At 42.0% G+C, this 14,300-nt stretch overlaps 1 protein-coding gene across 1 annotated transcript in view; it reads left to right on the top strand.

The window, feature by feature from the left end:
• The window catches only part of gpc3 (glypican 3), a 112,991-nt gene that overhangs the window by 74,723 nt on the left and 23,968 nt on the right, over positions 1–14,300 (top strand). Inside the window, exons 4-6 of the mRNA XM_067598671.1 lie at positions 3,019–3,161; positions 3,701–3,826; positions 8,336–8,447. Of these exons, the coding sequence (XP_067454772.1) occupies positions 3,019–3,161; positions 3,701–3,826; positions 8,336–8,447 (381 nt within the window). The remainder of the gene's footprint in view (positions 1–3,018; positions 3,162–3,700; positions 3,827–8,335; positions 8,448–14,300) is intronic.

The raw sequence follows: 14,300 nt of genomic DNA, 5'->3' as shown, positions 1-14,300 counted from the left end.
AAAGGACATCATTATAGGTGGGGTATAAGTGGTGTCGTAGACCTCCTCCTCTGTTGAGGGATGGTTTCTCTACTTTGAAACCAGTTATCCTCCCTATCCAAAATATGCACATTGTTGTCCATGGTTGTTTAGTTTCCCTGATATACAAGTCTTTGCATTCCTTACTGCATTGGACTGCATATACTAGATTGCTTTTCTTGTGTTTGGGTGTGCAGTCTTTCAGGTGGACTAGTTTCTGTCTTAGTGTGTTGCTGGGATTGAAAAACACAGGGATGCAGTGTTTGTTGAAAATCCTCCTGAGTTTCAGACACGTCCATGTACAAGTCTCTTATTCTGAGAGGGAGTCACAGAATAACAGTGCCAGTAAGGCTACATTCCCACATGGTACACCTAGCGCATGAGAGCCACCGAGGCATTGTCAATACTAAAGAGAGACTCAGAGACTTGTATTGGTAGCCTAAGATGGATGCGCTGGTACAGCCTGTCAATGCCACCTGTGTGTCCTGTCAGCTGAATGACAAGACAACAAGAACCGCCTCCTGCACCAATGACACCAATCCCTTTGCCTGATGGGCCCTGCCAAAAGCTTGCACTAGACATTGTTGTCCCATTCCAGACTGGCTCTGCTGACTGCAAGTTTGCTATCACCATGGTAGACTATTATTCAAAGTGGCCAGAGGTGTGTTTTGCTCCACAGTGCACTACTGCTACAGTGATTAGCTTCATGAGATCTGTGTTTACTCAAAATGGAAACCCCATAGCCTTAGGTGCATTATGTTCAAATGACTGAGATAATGGCCCACGGCTAATCTCCTCAGAAATATCCTCTTTCCTGAGAGATCAAGATATCCAACACATCAGGACTACAATCTACCACCCAGAAGGAAATGGGGCTTTAGAGAGGCTAAATAGTTAAGAGAAAGCATCTTTACTGCACAGAGAGAGAAAGCTCCGTGAAAAGCTCATGTCACTGAGTTCCTTCAAGTCTAAAGAGCTACACCACATGCGACCACAGGGACATCACCCCTCCAGCTCATGTATTGAAGAAAGATGAGAACCAAACTCTCTATCCAGCCAAAGCTCACAGCTGCTCAGGATCATGAACTGAGAGACAGAGTTGCAAAGAAACAGTTACACACGAAAACATACACTGATGCCAAGAGACATGCCAAGACTCCTAAACTGCACCCAGGAAGCCTTGTGTGCGTGAGAAACCCTGTGCATGTCAAGAAAGTAAAGTCCAAGTTCAATGAGCCTCTTAAAGTGACACAGCAGAAAGGACCTCACAGCTACACGCTGACTGATGGGCAGATTTGGGACGCTTCACACCTGTCTGTGCTGCCGGAGGCCTTCACTCTTCCACCAGAAGAACAGAGGCCTACAGAGTCTGCTACAAGGGACTGTACAAAATAGAAAACAGCCAACTTGGATCAAAGACTATGTCACTTGAGAATACAAGAGGGACATATAGTCTGTTGCTGTAACGATGTTCAAAGAAAAAAACTGTTCTGCTTACTGTTAAAGGTGAAGTAACACCCAGGTTCTCACTGCAGAGGATATTTATTTTTGAAAACATTTTGTTACCCCACTTTCTTTAAGTGTAGACGTAACACTTTTTACGAAAGGGGGGAATGTTGTGTCCTGAAAGTTAATCCTATTCCAGGCCAATAGTTGGGACTATGTAACTGCTGTTATACTACTTGATAATAAAAAAAGACAGGAAGTATTGCAGTGCACGCCCACAGTAAAATAACATGGAACATTATCCTCTGTCCAGTGCTCCTTTTAAAGTTGTTTTGCTTCAAGTACATTACACAAGTGTGTGTGTGTCTATGTAACATATGTGTGTGTTGGCAATGAGTATATTATGTAGGAGTGCATGTTTATCATGTTAATGGCCCTTTGTGCATTATGTTCAAATGAAGGATTGGATGAAATTTTTATTTATGCAGGGAAGTGCATGTGTGTGTGTGTGTGTGTGTGTGTGTGTGTGTGTGTGTTTGTGTGTGTGTGCCCGTTTTTATTATCTCATTTGAACCTTTTCCAGTATAAACACTGACCTTGTCAGGACCGGTAGTCCTCATGTGGACCAAAGCCTGGTCCTAATGAGGCAAAACATCATTTCTGAGGTCGTGGTTAAGTTAGGGGTAAGGTGTGAATTGAGGTCAGGTAAAGGTTAGGGTTTGGGTTAGGCTGTCCACAATTAATGGAAGTCAATGCAATGTCCTAACAAGGATAGCTGAGCAAATACACTGTGTGTGTGTGCGTGTGTGCGTGTGTGCATGTGTGCGTGGCCTCGACTGCCACTATATAAAGATGTCCGGTGCTGCTCTATCGGGTCCCATCAGTATTCAGCAGCAGTGGTGCCAGCCTATTCACTTAAAGGGGAGCTGGGCACAATTAGCTGTTAACATTACATGGCAGATTTCAGCCTCGGCCAGTATCCCCGGGGGAAATTAAACCACCCGCAAATCATTAAACCACAAGCTAAACATTAACATCCATTTGCATTTTTATTGCACCTGAAAAGAATGTGCCAGGTCCATTATCTCTGAGAGACAGAGAGGGACTTCTTATTTATTATTGTTATGTGCGTCCCGCTAGGAAACACAATGGCATTTATATGGGGAGAGGAGCAAACGAGAGGCCTTGTTTTCAACGCTCGCGTTTTTGGAGTGTTATGATTACAAATTCGAACAAGGCGGAAATGGCTGGCAGAGGATACAATGACTTGTTTGTTATGCAAATCCCCCACTTTCATCCCTCCCAAAAATAAACAAACCCAAACTGATGACAATTTGTGGAGTGGTTCAGCTGAGTAAGGTCGGCAGTTTGGCTGCTGACAGGTTCTTACTGTCTGCAGTGTCATTGTTATTAAGAGTTTGAATAAACAGGCTTAGGTCCAGGAACTGGAAGCAATGAAACATAAGTGGGGTGAAGAGGTTTGGGGAGCAGAATACCCTCGCTCAATGCTGGTTGCTTATATTCTCCTCCTCTCTCTCTCTCTCTGCTCGGCAGGTGAGCGGGATGTGTGGACACACTCCTCAGCGGGCCTCTCGCTCTGTTGCATCCTCTCCTCCTCAACCTCCCGCTGCCTCTGCAGCCCGCAACACCCAGCCCTCATCCTTGGACGCAGATGAGACTTTGGCGGGCCTCCGCAGGTGAGGAAATCAGGGACTGTAATCCAGGCTGAGACCCTTCCAGTTGATGAAGCAGCACTTCCTCTACAGATTGCTGCCTTTGTCTGACAGACAAATATTGCCCCTGACACTGTGGACAGGTTTCCTCCTGTTTCCTTGTGACACTCAATCTTTCTCCACTCGAGTGTTTTTAACACCCTTGATGCAGTAACAGGCTTAAATGAACAGTGTAATAATGCCCAGCGGGGCCGCTGGCCTCAGCTGCACAATGGCTAGATTAATGTCAATTAGGAATAGAGACACTGCTTATTCTAGCCTCTTTCACTCTCCCTCTCTCGAGGGGGATCTCATCGACTTGCTTTCACCGTTAGCAGGCTGAATTCCCTCTCGCGTTTTATCTCTGCCTCTTCTTTGTCTTCCTCTCTTTGTTTCTCTCCTCTCTTGGACTCTATATCTTTCTGCTTTTCTCCCTGCTGAAGTGTGCAAGTCATATTAAAATGAACCAGTATCATTCTTTGTCCATCTATGTGTTGAACGTTTTCTGTCTTTACCTACTTCAGGGAGTTCATATCCAGCCTGAAGAGGTTCAGCTCCTTCTACAGTGGTCTCGGGGAGGCGCTGTGCAGCCGTGAACCTGCTCCAGCAAACCACTCCCTCTGCTGGAATGGGCAGGAAATGACAGACAGGTAAATCATGTGTCCCATTTGCTTGAATTTAAAGCGCATCCTAAATGCACCCACAGACAAATACACACTCTAGAACAAGCTACAGCCAGCAACATGGTCCTTCTCAGGTGTATTGGCTTTCTAAATAATACAAATAGTCTCCTCCGATTCTTGAATTTGCAATATTCCAGCCGCACATCTAGCGGAGTGTAGGTGAATTGAAGGGTAAGTTTGCCTTGAGCTGATGAGCTTCACACGGGGGCCTCACTCTCCCACTGAGTGTGAGTGTAAATCTTGACTTTGGCTCTATGGGATGTTATTAATATCAGGCGTGCTGTCACCTTCTTCTCGCTTAGTTAATTGCCATTTCGATCGTTCTCTCCTCCTTTATCCAACATCTCCTGTGCACCCTGCAGAATCTAATTTGGTTTTTGCAATATTTCACTTCACCCCTGTCCTTTGGCTGCACACATCATAACTTCTTCCTTTTCCGCCCGCGCCGTCAGCTGGTCCTAGTTTCAATTTGGCTTAGATAGTTATAGATATCCGGTGTTTTTTTTTTTCTTTGTGAATTATGTGTGGAATTTAATCAATGCAGAGGCACACATTTCAGACGAGGAGTGCTCCAGGTTAATGTTTTACCTCTTGTTCCAGAGGAGGGCTGTGAATAAATTCTGTGCGTTTTCTCAAAGTGCTAAAAGAGAGTCTGTCACAAAGATAGGAAAGAGCCTCAATCTGAGGAGGGGACATCAGGTTGGCAAGTGGGCAGAGCTGTCCTGAGGGGATGATTACAAGCTGGACCAAACAGTGCGATAGGAAGGTGCAGGGAGGCAGAAAAGGAGACAAAATGATGGAGAGATTACAATGTCTTGCGGCAAGCAATTCTCCATGTCATCTCCGAGGGCATATGCCTGCAAATTCACTCCAGGTACATTTTCACTCCGAGATTTGTTCTGGATCATCTTCCATTATCCTCCGAGATAGGACCTGCTCCAGAGCCAAACGTGGCATCCATTCTCATATTGTTTCATGCAGATAAATTTAGATGCAGTGTGTGTGGGGGTAAGCGCTGGAGGGGTCGGGTACTGAATGTCTCTGATACTTGAGGAGTGATCTCGGAGCTAAATGTGGCGCTTTTTATCAGGCGTGTTTACCATCCCCAACTGGAGCCAAGATCAGAGGAGCAACACTTTTCACCACATCAAAGAGCGTTACACTGATAACTATGATAATAGATGTGATGCCGTGTCAACTCAAAACATCGAGTTTCCATTCCTCTTTTGGATCTAATGACACTGTAAACTCATGCGCGTGTGATAACTGATAAAAGATTAGATGATATGTCAACTGTAAACATTTGATTTAGGGACTGCACTGAAATTATTAGTGGGGGAGAGTCCGTCGGAAAGGGGGAGGGGTATTGTAACGTTTGTTTTTGCTGAAGTTAGGGTAGTTTGACTTTTTTGAGAAAGCAGAGAAGGGTATTTTTTTCTTGACCTACATTTATATTTTATTTAATTAAATTCCTTTGCAAATCAGTTAAAGGTGCAGTGTGTAGAATTTAGTTGCATCTAGTGAACGGACTTGGCAGAAATGGAATATAATATTCATAAGCATGTTTTCATTACTGTATAATCACCTGAAAACAAGAATCATTGTGTGTTCATTACCTTAGAATGAGCCCTATATATCTATATAGGGAGCAGATCCTCTTCCACAGAGTCCGCCATGTTGCGCCACCATGTTTCTATAATAGCCCAGAAGGGACAAACCTAACACTGGCTCTAGAGAGGGCCTTTTGCGTTTTTCACAAGTTTCACAGCCATGGTAGGTTCTCCTACATGCTTGGAAGGAGAGGGTGAGGGCTTTTCAGTTTGTTGCAATCTGCAACCTTACCACTAGATGCCACTAAATCCTACACACTGGTCCTTTAAATGATAGGTTCACAGTTCATCAAGTCCATTTTAAAACAATAGTTGGGCGTCCATATGGACATTCAAACAGGTTTTGCTCACAATAATCAATCCTCCTGTTCATACTGACAATTAGAAAATCCCCTCCAAATATGCTAACAATGTAAGTGAACAAAATCGACAGTCCTCATTTTGAGCAAAACTGTGTCTAAAAGTTTATCCGGAGATAATATGAGCCTTCAGCCATCTGAGTTAGTCAAATAAAGTGGATCTTCCACAGCTACAGTCTTTTTAGTTAAGTATTTCTGTGTCTTAACAGACAGTGTTTTCCTGTTTAGCTGCAGTTGAAATATAGTAATAAAAAGAGGGACTTTGGCACTACAAAAAGCATCTTTGAAAGATATTGATTTGATTTGACTAATCTAGATAACTGAAGCTTCATATTAGCTTAAGATAAACTTTTAAATACACAGAAGGAGGACCGTGGATTTTGTCCCCCATCACTTACATTAGAAGTGCATTATGAAGGGATCTTCTAATGACCAGTATGAACAGGAGGAATGACAACAAAAAAGCACATGTATTATTTTGACATGTTGTAGGGAGGTTGTATTTTTTATAGGTCAAGAGGAGGGTTTTAAAGAAAACTTAACCCTGGGGAGGACCTTTCTTTTTTACAAAGTGAAACATAAAGTTCAGTCCCCTTCACCACCCCAATCATTTTCATACAGTCCCTTACAGATCTTTTTATATCGTCTAAATGTGATTCTTTCTTTTGTTCAACATGACATGCTGCCAGAACAAGTATAGTATATTAACAGTAACAACAACAGTGTTTACACACCGCAAACCCTGACCTCTGACCCTGTCTGTATGCTCGGAGGTGGAGGTGTGATCCATCAGATGGTGTGAAAAACATCAGACTCCATTATGTATTCTTTCAACACCTGCATTCCCACGCCTCTTCCCCCTCTGGTGTTTATTCTGATGTGAGAGGCGACTGGCTCATTCAGACTGGACCTAATAGCATAGTAATTGGTGTTAGATTAGATTAGGTTAGCACCAGAGTTAACCGATCTGATCATCTCTGCTGGCGGCGAACAATAACGCTGCAGAGATTGGATAACAAACTAAAAGCTGAAAACTGAGACTATCAGCAGTGGGAAGAGTTTTATGGTGATAACACGTTAAATTACAGTAGCAGTCGAAATGGAAATGGGAAGGTTTGTCCAAACTTTTGACTGGTACTGTATGTCTCTGCAAAATTATCTGACTGGCATCTATCATGTGAAACGCTAACCTGTCTCGGCTCCCTATCCTCGCTCAAACCCCTCGCTCCTCTTAATCCTCCTTCCTCAACCCATATTTCCTCTTCTCCTATCCTTAATGGATCACACATCTCCTTCTATTATTAATGTGATAATTAGCAGCGGAGAGGGGATGAGATCATGGCTAATAAGAAGAATAAATAACTGGGGAAATGTAATTTGAGTTTAATGAAAAGTCTGACTTAGGGGAGAGCGGAAGACTGATGAATGGAGATGGCAGGTGAAAGGTGTGTCTATGTGTGTGTGTGTGTGTCACAGAGTTGAGAACACAGTATGACCTCATGCTTTGCACACACACACACACACAGACACACAAATGCTGACTTTTTTCAAGGCCCTTTTCTCTCTTACTAACCTTTTCTCTGAAAATCCTTTCTTTACACTCCGGCCCATTTGTCCTTCATCATAGCAGATGACATTTACATTGAGGTATGACCTCTGCCCTCATATCACTGTGTTGCCCGGGAGCAGATATGTTTTCAGTCTTGTAGATCTAAACACATGTGGTTTAGGCATCAACCCAGCGCTATGAAGCTGCGGTGGGAAAGGGTTAATTCTTGGCATTGCCAAGAGCGTAGAAACACCTGCAGGGAAGTCTCAACATGAAAGATAACAACTGGAGAGAAATCTACCTTTCAGACTCACCAGCTCCTCCTCTTGATAACATACACAGACATCAACAGAGCAGCGTTTCCTCAGTTACACATAGAGACATGTGAGCACCTGCCTGTTGGCTGGTCGTACCTAAATATACGCTCACCGCTACAGCAGGACAAAAGCACATCTCTTCTAATGTCCTCTCATTTACTGCACATATGAAAATGCCACTGACTGATCAGTTTAATGTACATGAAATGAATACCAGTCAGACTTATGCATAATGGTTCAACTCCTTTGAGGATGTTTTGCGTAATGGAGAAACTCAAAATTTTATATCGACATGTAACTGTGTCTTTGTGTTGATTGAAAACATCTTTAAACATCAAAGTTAAAAAAAAGTTAATCCCTATTTAAGTTTATAGACCTAATGTCTCCAGTGAGGGGAAAAGTTAGCTTGAGTTACAAATGGACTTTCCAGCTCTTCAGATTGACCCCTAATCTAAAAACCAGAAGAGCTGTCGTTCATCTTATCAACACTAGATGGTGATAAACACTCTAGTTTGGAGAGATGTAGCAGTTGGTCAGTTCTTTATGTCTTTCACTCATGAAGCTGCCTTTGAGCTCTCTGCAGTGAGTGAATCTGCTCTAAACATTTCTGTTGAATGAAATCATTCTTCCTGTCCTGTCAGGTTTGCAAGTCCCGGCCTGAAGCGGTCGAACCCCGGCTCAGAGTCCCGAAGCAACAAACCCCCTGAGCCAGTCATCAGCCAGATCATAGACAAACTCAAGCACATCAACCAGGTGAGCTGTGTGTATTTCTGCTCATGTGTTTGTACAAGTCTCATCTCTACTTGTGCCTTCTCTGATAACACTTCAAACTCTGTAAAATAAAGTTTTACCAACTCATTAGTTCTTCTTTTGGTTCACATTTGAACATTTATTCCCAAGCCGCTGCAAGACTCACTCTGCGGCTCCTGTGCGAGTCAGCGCAGGACAAGTGAAGATGTGAAATGAGGATGCTGTGTGCTTCTCGCATTTAAGAGAAACTCCACAAGGAACCTGTTTTTAGGGCGATGTCAACTACTTGCTCTTTATAAACACATTGTTGAACAGGAAACTTCTGAATAGTCTTAATATTGTGTCTCATCTGCACTGGGGGGGACAGTATTGTAGGGATGACCATTGGTGTGTTCACAAAATATTTACACAATGAGATTTTTGATAAATAATCATCAGTAATGTGGATATAATGACTAAGTAGGTGAAGGCAAATAATAGAACAGTCTGGTAAGTTCAGAAAATTACATAACTTTACAGTAATGAAGCCTTTAAAACCAGGAAAAGACAACACGATATTAAAATATCCAAAATCTAAGAAAATATCTAGTCTCATATCATGATACTGATATAATATCAATATATTGCCCAGCCCTAGCTGTGTTGCAATTATGTTTTCCATCCACAGTAAGCCCCAGCTGTCGTCAAGGCCAGAGCCCCATTTTTCCCTGCTGCCGTCACCATGGAAACCACCTTTTGGAGTGGGCTGGCTGAGTATAGAGATGCTTGCATGTAGGCTCAAAGTCAGCCTCTGTAGGTAGATGTATCAGCCCACAGATCTGTCTGTATTTCCTGGTTCCTGGTGGTTACTACTTGTAGCTGTCGACACGTCAGATTTCCACACACGCACTTCGTCGTCCAGCGCTAAAGTGTGTTTCCATGTGTGTGTGTGTGTGTGTGTGTGTGTGTGTGTGTGTGCGTCTTTGTGAGTGCTGCGGGCCTGTCTCGGTGGATTACAATCCTTCTCTCTTGTTTAAACAACCTGGGAGATCTAAGCTGTAACTGTGGACTTTTCTCCACTCCTCCTCTGACAACCAGAGACCCTCAAGAAAAAATACACAGGGTTGTGGGTTGAGACTGTAATTTTCTCAATTACTTTTGCTGTATTACCTCATGCATGCTTAGTCCTGCTGTAAGTGAGAAGAGCGAGACCTCATCGTGAGTGTTGGAAGTTTCCTTACCCTTTACCCTCTTTCTTCAAAATCCCCCACACATGATTCACTCTGGATCTGTCTCTCAACATTTCATCCAGGTTTAAAGGATAATTCCAGTTTATTACAACTCGTTATATAAACATTGTTCTCACTTAAGTAATTGATGAGATCTGGGAACACAACGACATTGCCACAAAGACAAAGAAGCATGAGCTGTCAGACGGGTTGTAAACAAGCTAACTGTTAAGCTTAATTATCTAAACCGCTTTATTTGGCAGTAAAACTGCAAGTAAACACCCCCAAAATGTCTCATTGTACAAGAAAACTGTGTGCACACACATCTACGGTAAGTGGGGTGGGTCAAAGTTGAACCAGAAAGTTGGTCTTTAAACTGTGATGGATGTTTAGGTAATAATTCTACTGTCTACAAATAAGTTTGACCCAACCTTAGAGTTTCTTTAAAAAATGTTTGATCGCCCCATTGGACATCTTTTTAGTAATTCAAAGTTTCGTGATCTCAATAATTAACTTACAATGTTATTGCCATTAATATAAAACATAGCCAAAACTATGAGAGTAAAACACAAGTTGTAATAAACCCGAATTATCATTCAATCTTGAAAATACAGGACATACACATACGCACATACTCTAATGTAATAAGCCTTTCAAAACTTCCTGCACTGACAGGGTCAAACTTTCGTACCAATATGATTACAAGCAGAGCTGCAGCAGTCGTCATGGGCTGTTTACCATGTGGATCAGGTTCCTGATAGGCTTTTGATGAGATTTTGCAAGAAAATGCAGTTTGGTGAAATGACTGAACTCATTTTGTTACAGACATTCAGACAATTCCTCAGAAACATGGACACACACTGACTTTGTCTCCCGCTGTGTGTGTGTGTATGTGTGTATGTGTGTGTGATCAGATGCTCTCAATAACTCAAAACTAATTTCTCATCGGGTCCCATGTTGCACTGGTGACGTGGAAGCCTATATATGTGAACATTTATGGGTTTTTGATTCTGTTTACATAAACACCTGATATTTATGCAGATTGACTATTCACATGGGAGCTTTTAATCCCATATCTGATGACCATACAGCAGAGTCAAGCACATTTCTGCTTGAACTCTAACTTCCCTTTAGATCTCAACTTCAATGGGCTGGATTAACATCTGACAAAAAGACTTGCTGCGCTTGATTGCATATTTCATGTGCAGTAAAACTGTTTATGACTCATAGCGGTGCTTTTTTCGGTTTCTGCAGAAATCAGATTACACAAATATTTTTACTACAAATCATCACTATACCAGTATAACAGAAACGCCCTATAATGTGATACAATCCAATATAAAAGTCCAGCAATAAATAATCCCTTTCGTGAAGTTTACAATACACAGTTTTTGTTGAGCCAGAGGGTGCAACTTTCTGGTCACTTTTGAGGCTGCACTTTATAATATTCTTAGCCAATTTGAGTCAGTTTGTCTGTCGATTCACCGCCTGGGTCCACACTGAAATTTCTCAACAAGTATTGGATGGATTACTATAAAATTTGTTACAGATATTCAAAGTCCCCAGAGGATCAATCTTGACAACCTTGGTGATCCCCTAATTTTTCTTGACATGTACCAGATGGATTGGCACTATTTTTTACAGACAATCATGGTTCCCAGAGGATGTATCCTACTGACTTTGGTGAGCCAGACGTTTCCTCCAGTGTCACCATGATATTTAAATGTTTTGTTTTGTGTGGTACATCTTGACATGAAATTTGCCAGTTATTCAAGGTCCTTAGTAGAGATGTGCAGAGAGCCCAGTATTTGTATTTGTATCTATATTTGTTGAGGCAGCAAAATTATTTGTATTTGTATTTGAATAAAAGTGGAAGGAGGCTTAAAAATCCTGTTTTTGTTTTTGTTTTTATTACATGTTTATTTTCAGAAAATGAAACATTTACAATACGTGTTCATGAATAAACTACCTCATGAAGGAAGTCCCCACACTGGGTCTCTAACTGGAGTCTCCCAGGTCATAGATGACTGCTGAGCTAAATAACACAGAGACAGCACACTGTGTAATGTGTAGAGAAGAACTTCAAAGGCAATTCTTGCTTTGCGCTATTCATTTATTGCCTATTTTTTACAACCTAACTTTGGAGAAAGGAGAAAGGGAATAACAGATTATGGAGGGTCCCTTGGGAGCACTTTGTGTGTGTCAGTAGTTCAGCTTTATCTCTGGGGAACACCCCCAACTCTGGGAGTGATGTCCAAATTAGGAAATGTGTGTCATGTAGCAGGTGGATGTGACTCCCCTCGTTGAGACCTGCTGATAGACGTAACAGTGGAGCAGAGGACAGAGACTAAATATTCATAAAAAACCCACTATTTATGCTTTGCTGAATAATGTATTTGTATTCTTCGGGCACACCCCTAGTCCCTAGAAGATACATTCAAATTACTTGTAATTTTAACTTACTTTTGACTTTTGATGACCAAATACCAGTGAAAGTGACAACACTCCCATCAGCCTCAGCTGTACTTTTTATTGCTAATTAGCAAATTTTAGGATGCTAACATGCTAAACTACTTGCTAAAAGTCAGCATGTTAGCATCGTCATTGTTAGCCGATTAGCATACTGATGTTAGAATTGACCTCTAAGGACCTCTGTGCATTAGCATTAGCATTAGCTAACATTAGCTACGTACAAATTTGCTAATGTGAGGAAAACATACAGTACCTATATCAGCCAATAGATACATTTAATGTCATATTTGACCAAAGAGGCAAAACCTTAAACATACTTTATTATCCTGCAAAAGGTTTATTGACTATACACACAATTTCATGGCCCAAGCTGCTCTGAGCCGGCATGTTGTAAACAACCTTTGAAGGCACTGGAGAAAGTGATGTTGTTTAGTTAAAAGCAGTTTTACAAGGTCTCCACCTCCCTGCCAGTTGTAAGACCACCGGCTCTGGATGTTGCAGGGCTAAAAGCAAATGGACTAATTAACCATCTGATATGAGAGAGTAGGCCACGACTCACAGATAATTACTTTCATCTGCCTTATTTATGCAGTGTGTACGAGGACAGGCCAACAATGAGATAGTATGTGTAATGTTCCTGGAAGTGGACCAGCACAGTGCCATGCTGATTAAAAACTGCAGTATTTCAGTCTCATGATGTCGTGTGTTGTCGTGTACAGTATGTTCAGAGCTGCAGACTGAAGAATGTGTAGATTGTTGTCCTTTATATGCATTCAGCTGCACATTCGGGACATGGGTCCCTCGCATTCTGGTCTTTACAAGTCCTGTAAGGCTCTTTTATCCTGCTCACGGTTTCCAATTGAATGAACATTATACTCCTTTTGGCTCAAACACTGAACACAATCAATGGTTCTTCCAGCTTGTACTGACCCAGTTTTTTTTTTTACCACGAATCAGTCCCAGCCCAACAGTATGTGAGACTATGTCATAAAATATAGGGGCTACACTCTCCAACAGTGAGGGGAACATGGGACCCCTCCAAAGAATCCACTTCCTTCCAACTTTAATCCCCCTGATGTTTCATTCCTCCACTCCTAAATGCCCCGTGACGATGGCCCTGTGAAATGCAACTATGTGGCGGAAATGTGTCATTTCTCACGTTGTCAGCGTTGATCAGAGTATCAGCAGATACAGAGACGGCCTGGCAGGGAGACCCTTGCCTTTGTGCCTCTGTGAGGCTAAACTAAACACTAGAAGAAAAAAAGTCTCCAAGCCGGTCGCCTCAGCTTATAAAACAACGTTTTCTCACGCCTAAAACAGCTGATGTCATGACTGAGCCGTAGCCAAGTTTAAAGTGAACTGTGCACTATAAATGGATGAAGAGAAATGGCTTTCTCCTTCGGTTATTGCTTCTCGACTTGGAATCTCTAAACAGTACAGGACTGCGAGGAGCCATGGACATTTTTGTGCATGCTTACACTGTGTAACAAATTCCTGTGTGAGGTCCTGTCTGTGTGTTTGTGCCCTGTATATGGACTATGTCAAAGCTGATAAAGACGAGTGCACATCAACACGCTCTGCTCGGCTCTGTTGTCAAGTTGATGATACTCTGCGATGCCAGTCAGACAGGATTTTCAGTTTGCTCAATGAGAAGTTCAGTATAACCTTGACAATGGGTTAAAGCTTTCGTTTTGTGAAAAAAAAAGTCAGTTCTTGTGTGGGGAAAAGTTGGAGTTTGTGGTCTTAAATTAGAATATATTATTTTGATGATGTGTTCTTGTTCTGAGGAGATGAGTTTGTTTTTTTGCAACATCTGTTTAACTTCCCAGAGTATTGGGTTTCTCCTCTGAACAACTAATCTCACAGGAGATGGTTGAGCTAGTGGCAAAATAGAGCAATTATGTGATTGGTCTTTGATTACAGAGCATTTCCCACTCATTTGTCAGATGAGTTTGCCATTTGGAGGGTCAGACCTTGTGGGATTATTCTGACAGCCTCTTCTTGGCTATATGACACTCTTTGGAGAGATACATTTGGGATATGAAAGACGTCTTTGTTGGAGAATGTTATGAATCCCTTTTGGCAAAATACAATTATTTCATCTGATATCGTTAAAATGGCTCTGTCATTTGAAGAATATAGCACATCTTTACATTGCAAGCTTTCGTTTTTTTTA

This window comes from Thunnus thynnus, chromosome 9 (genome assembly GCF_963924715.1).
Source record: "Thunnus thynnus chromosome 9, fThuThy2.1, whole genome shotgun sequence".
NCBI classification, from domain to species: domain Eukaryota; kingdom Metazoa; phylum Chordata; class Actinopteri; order Scombriformes; family Scombridae; genus Thunnus; species Thunnus thynnus.
The sequence above is the reverse complement of the archived record's forward strand: the minus strand, read 5'-3'. Positions and strand labels throughout refer to the sequence as shown.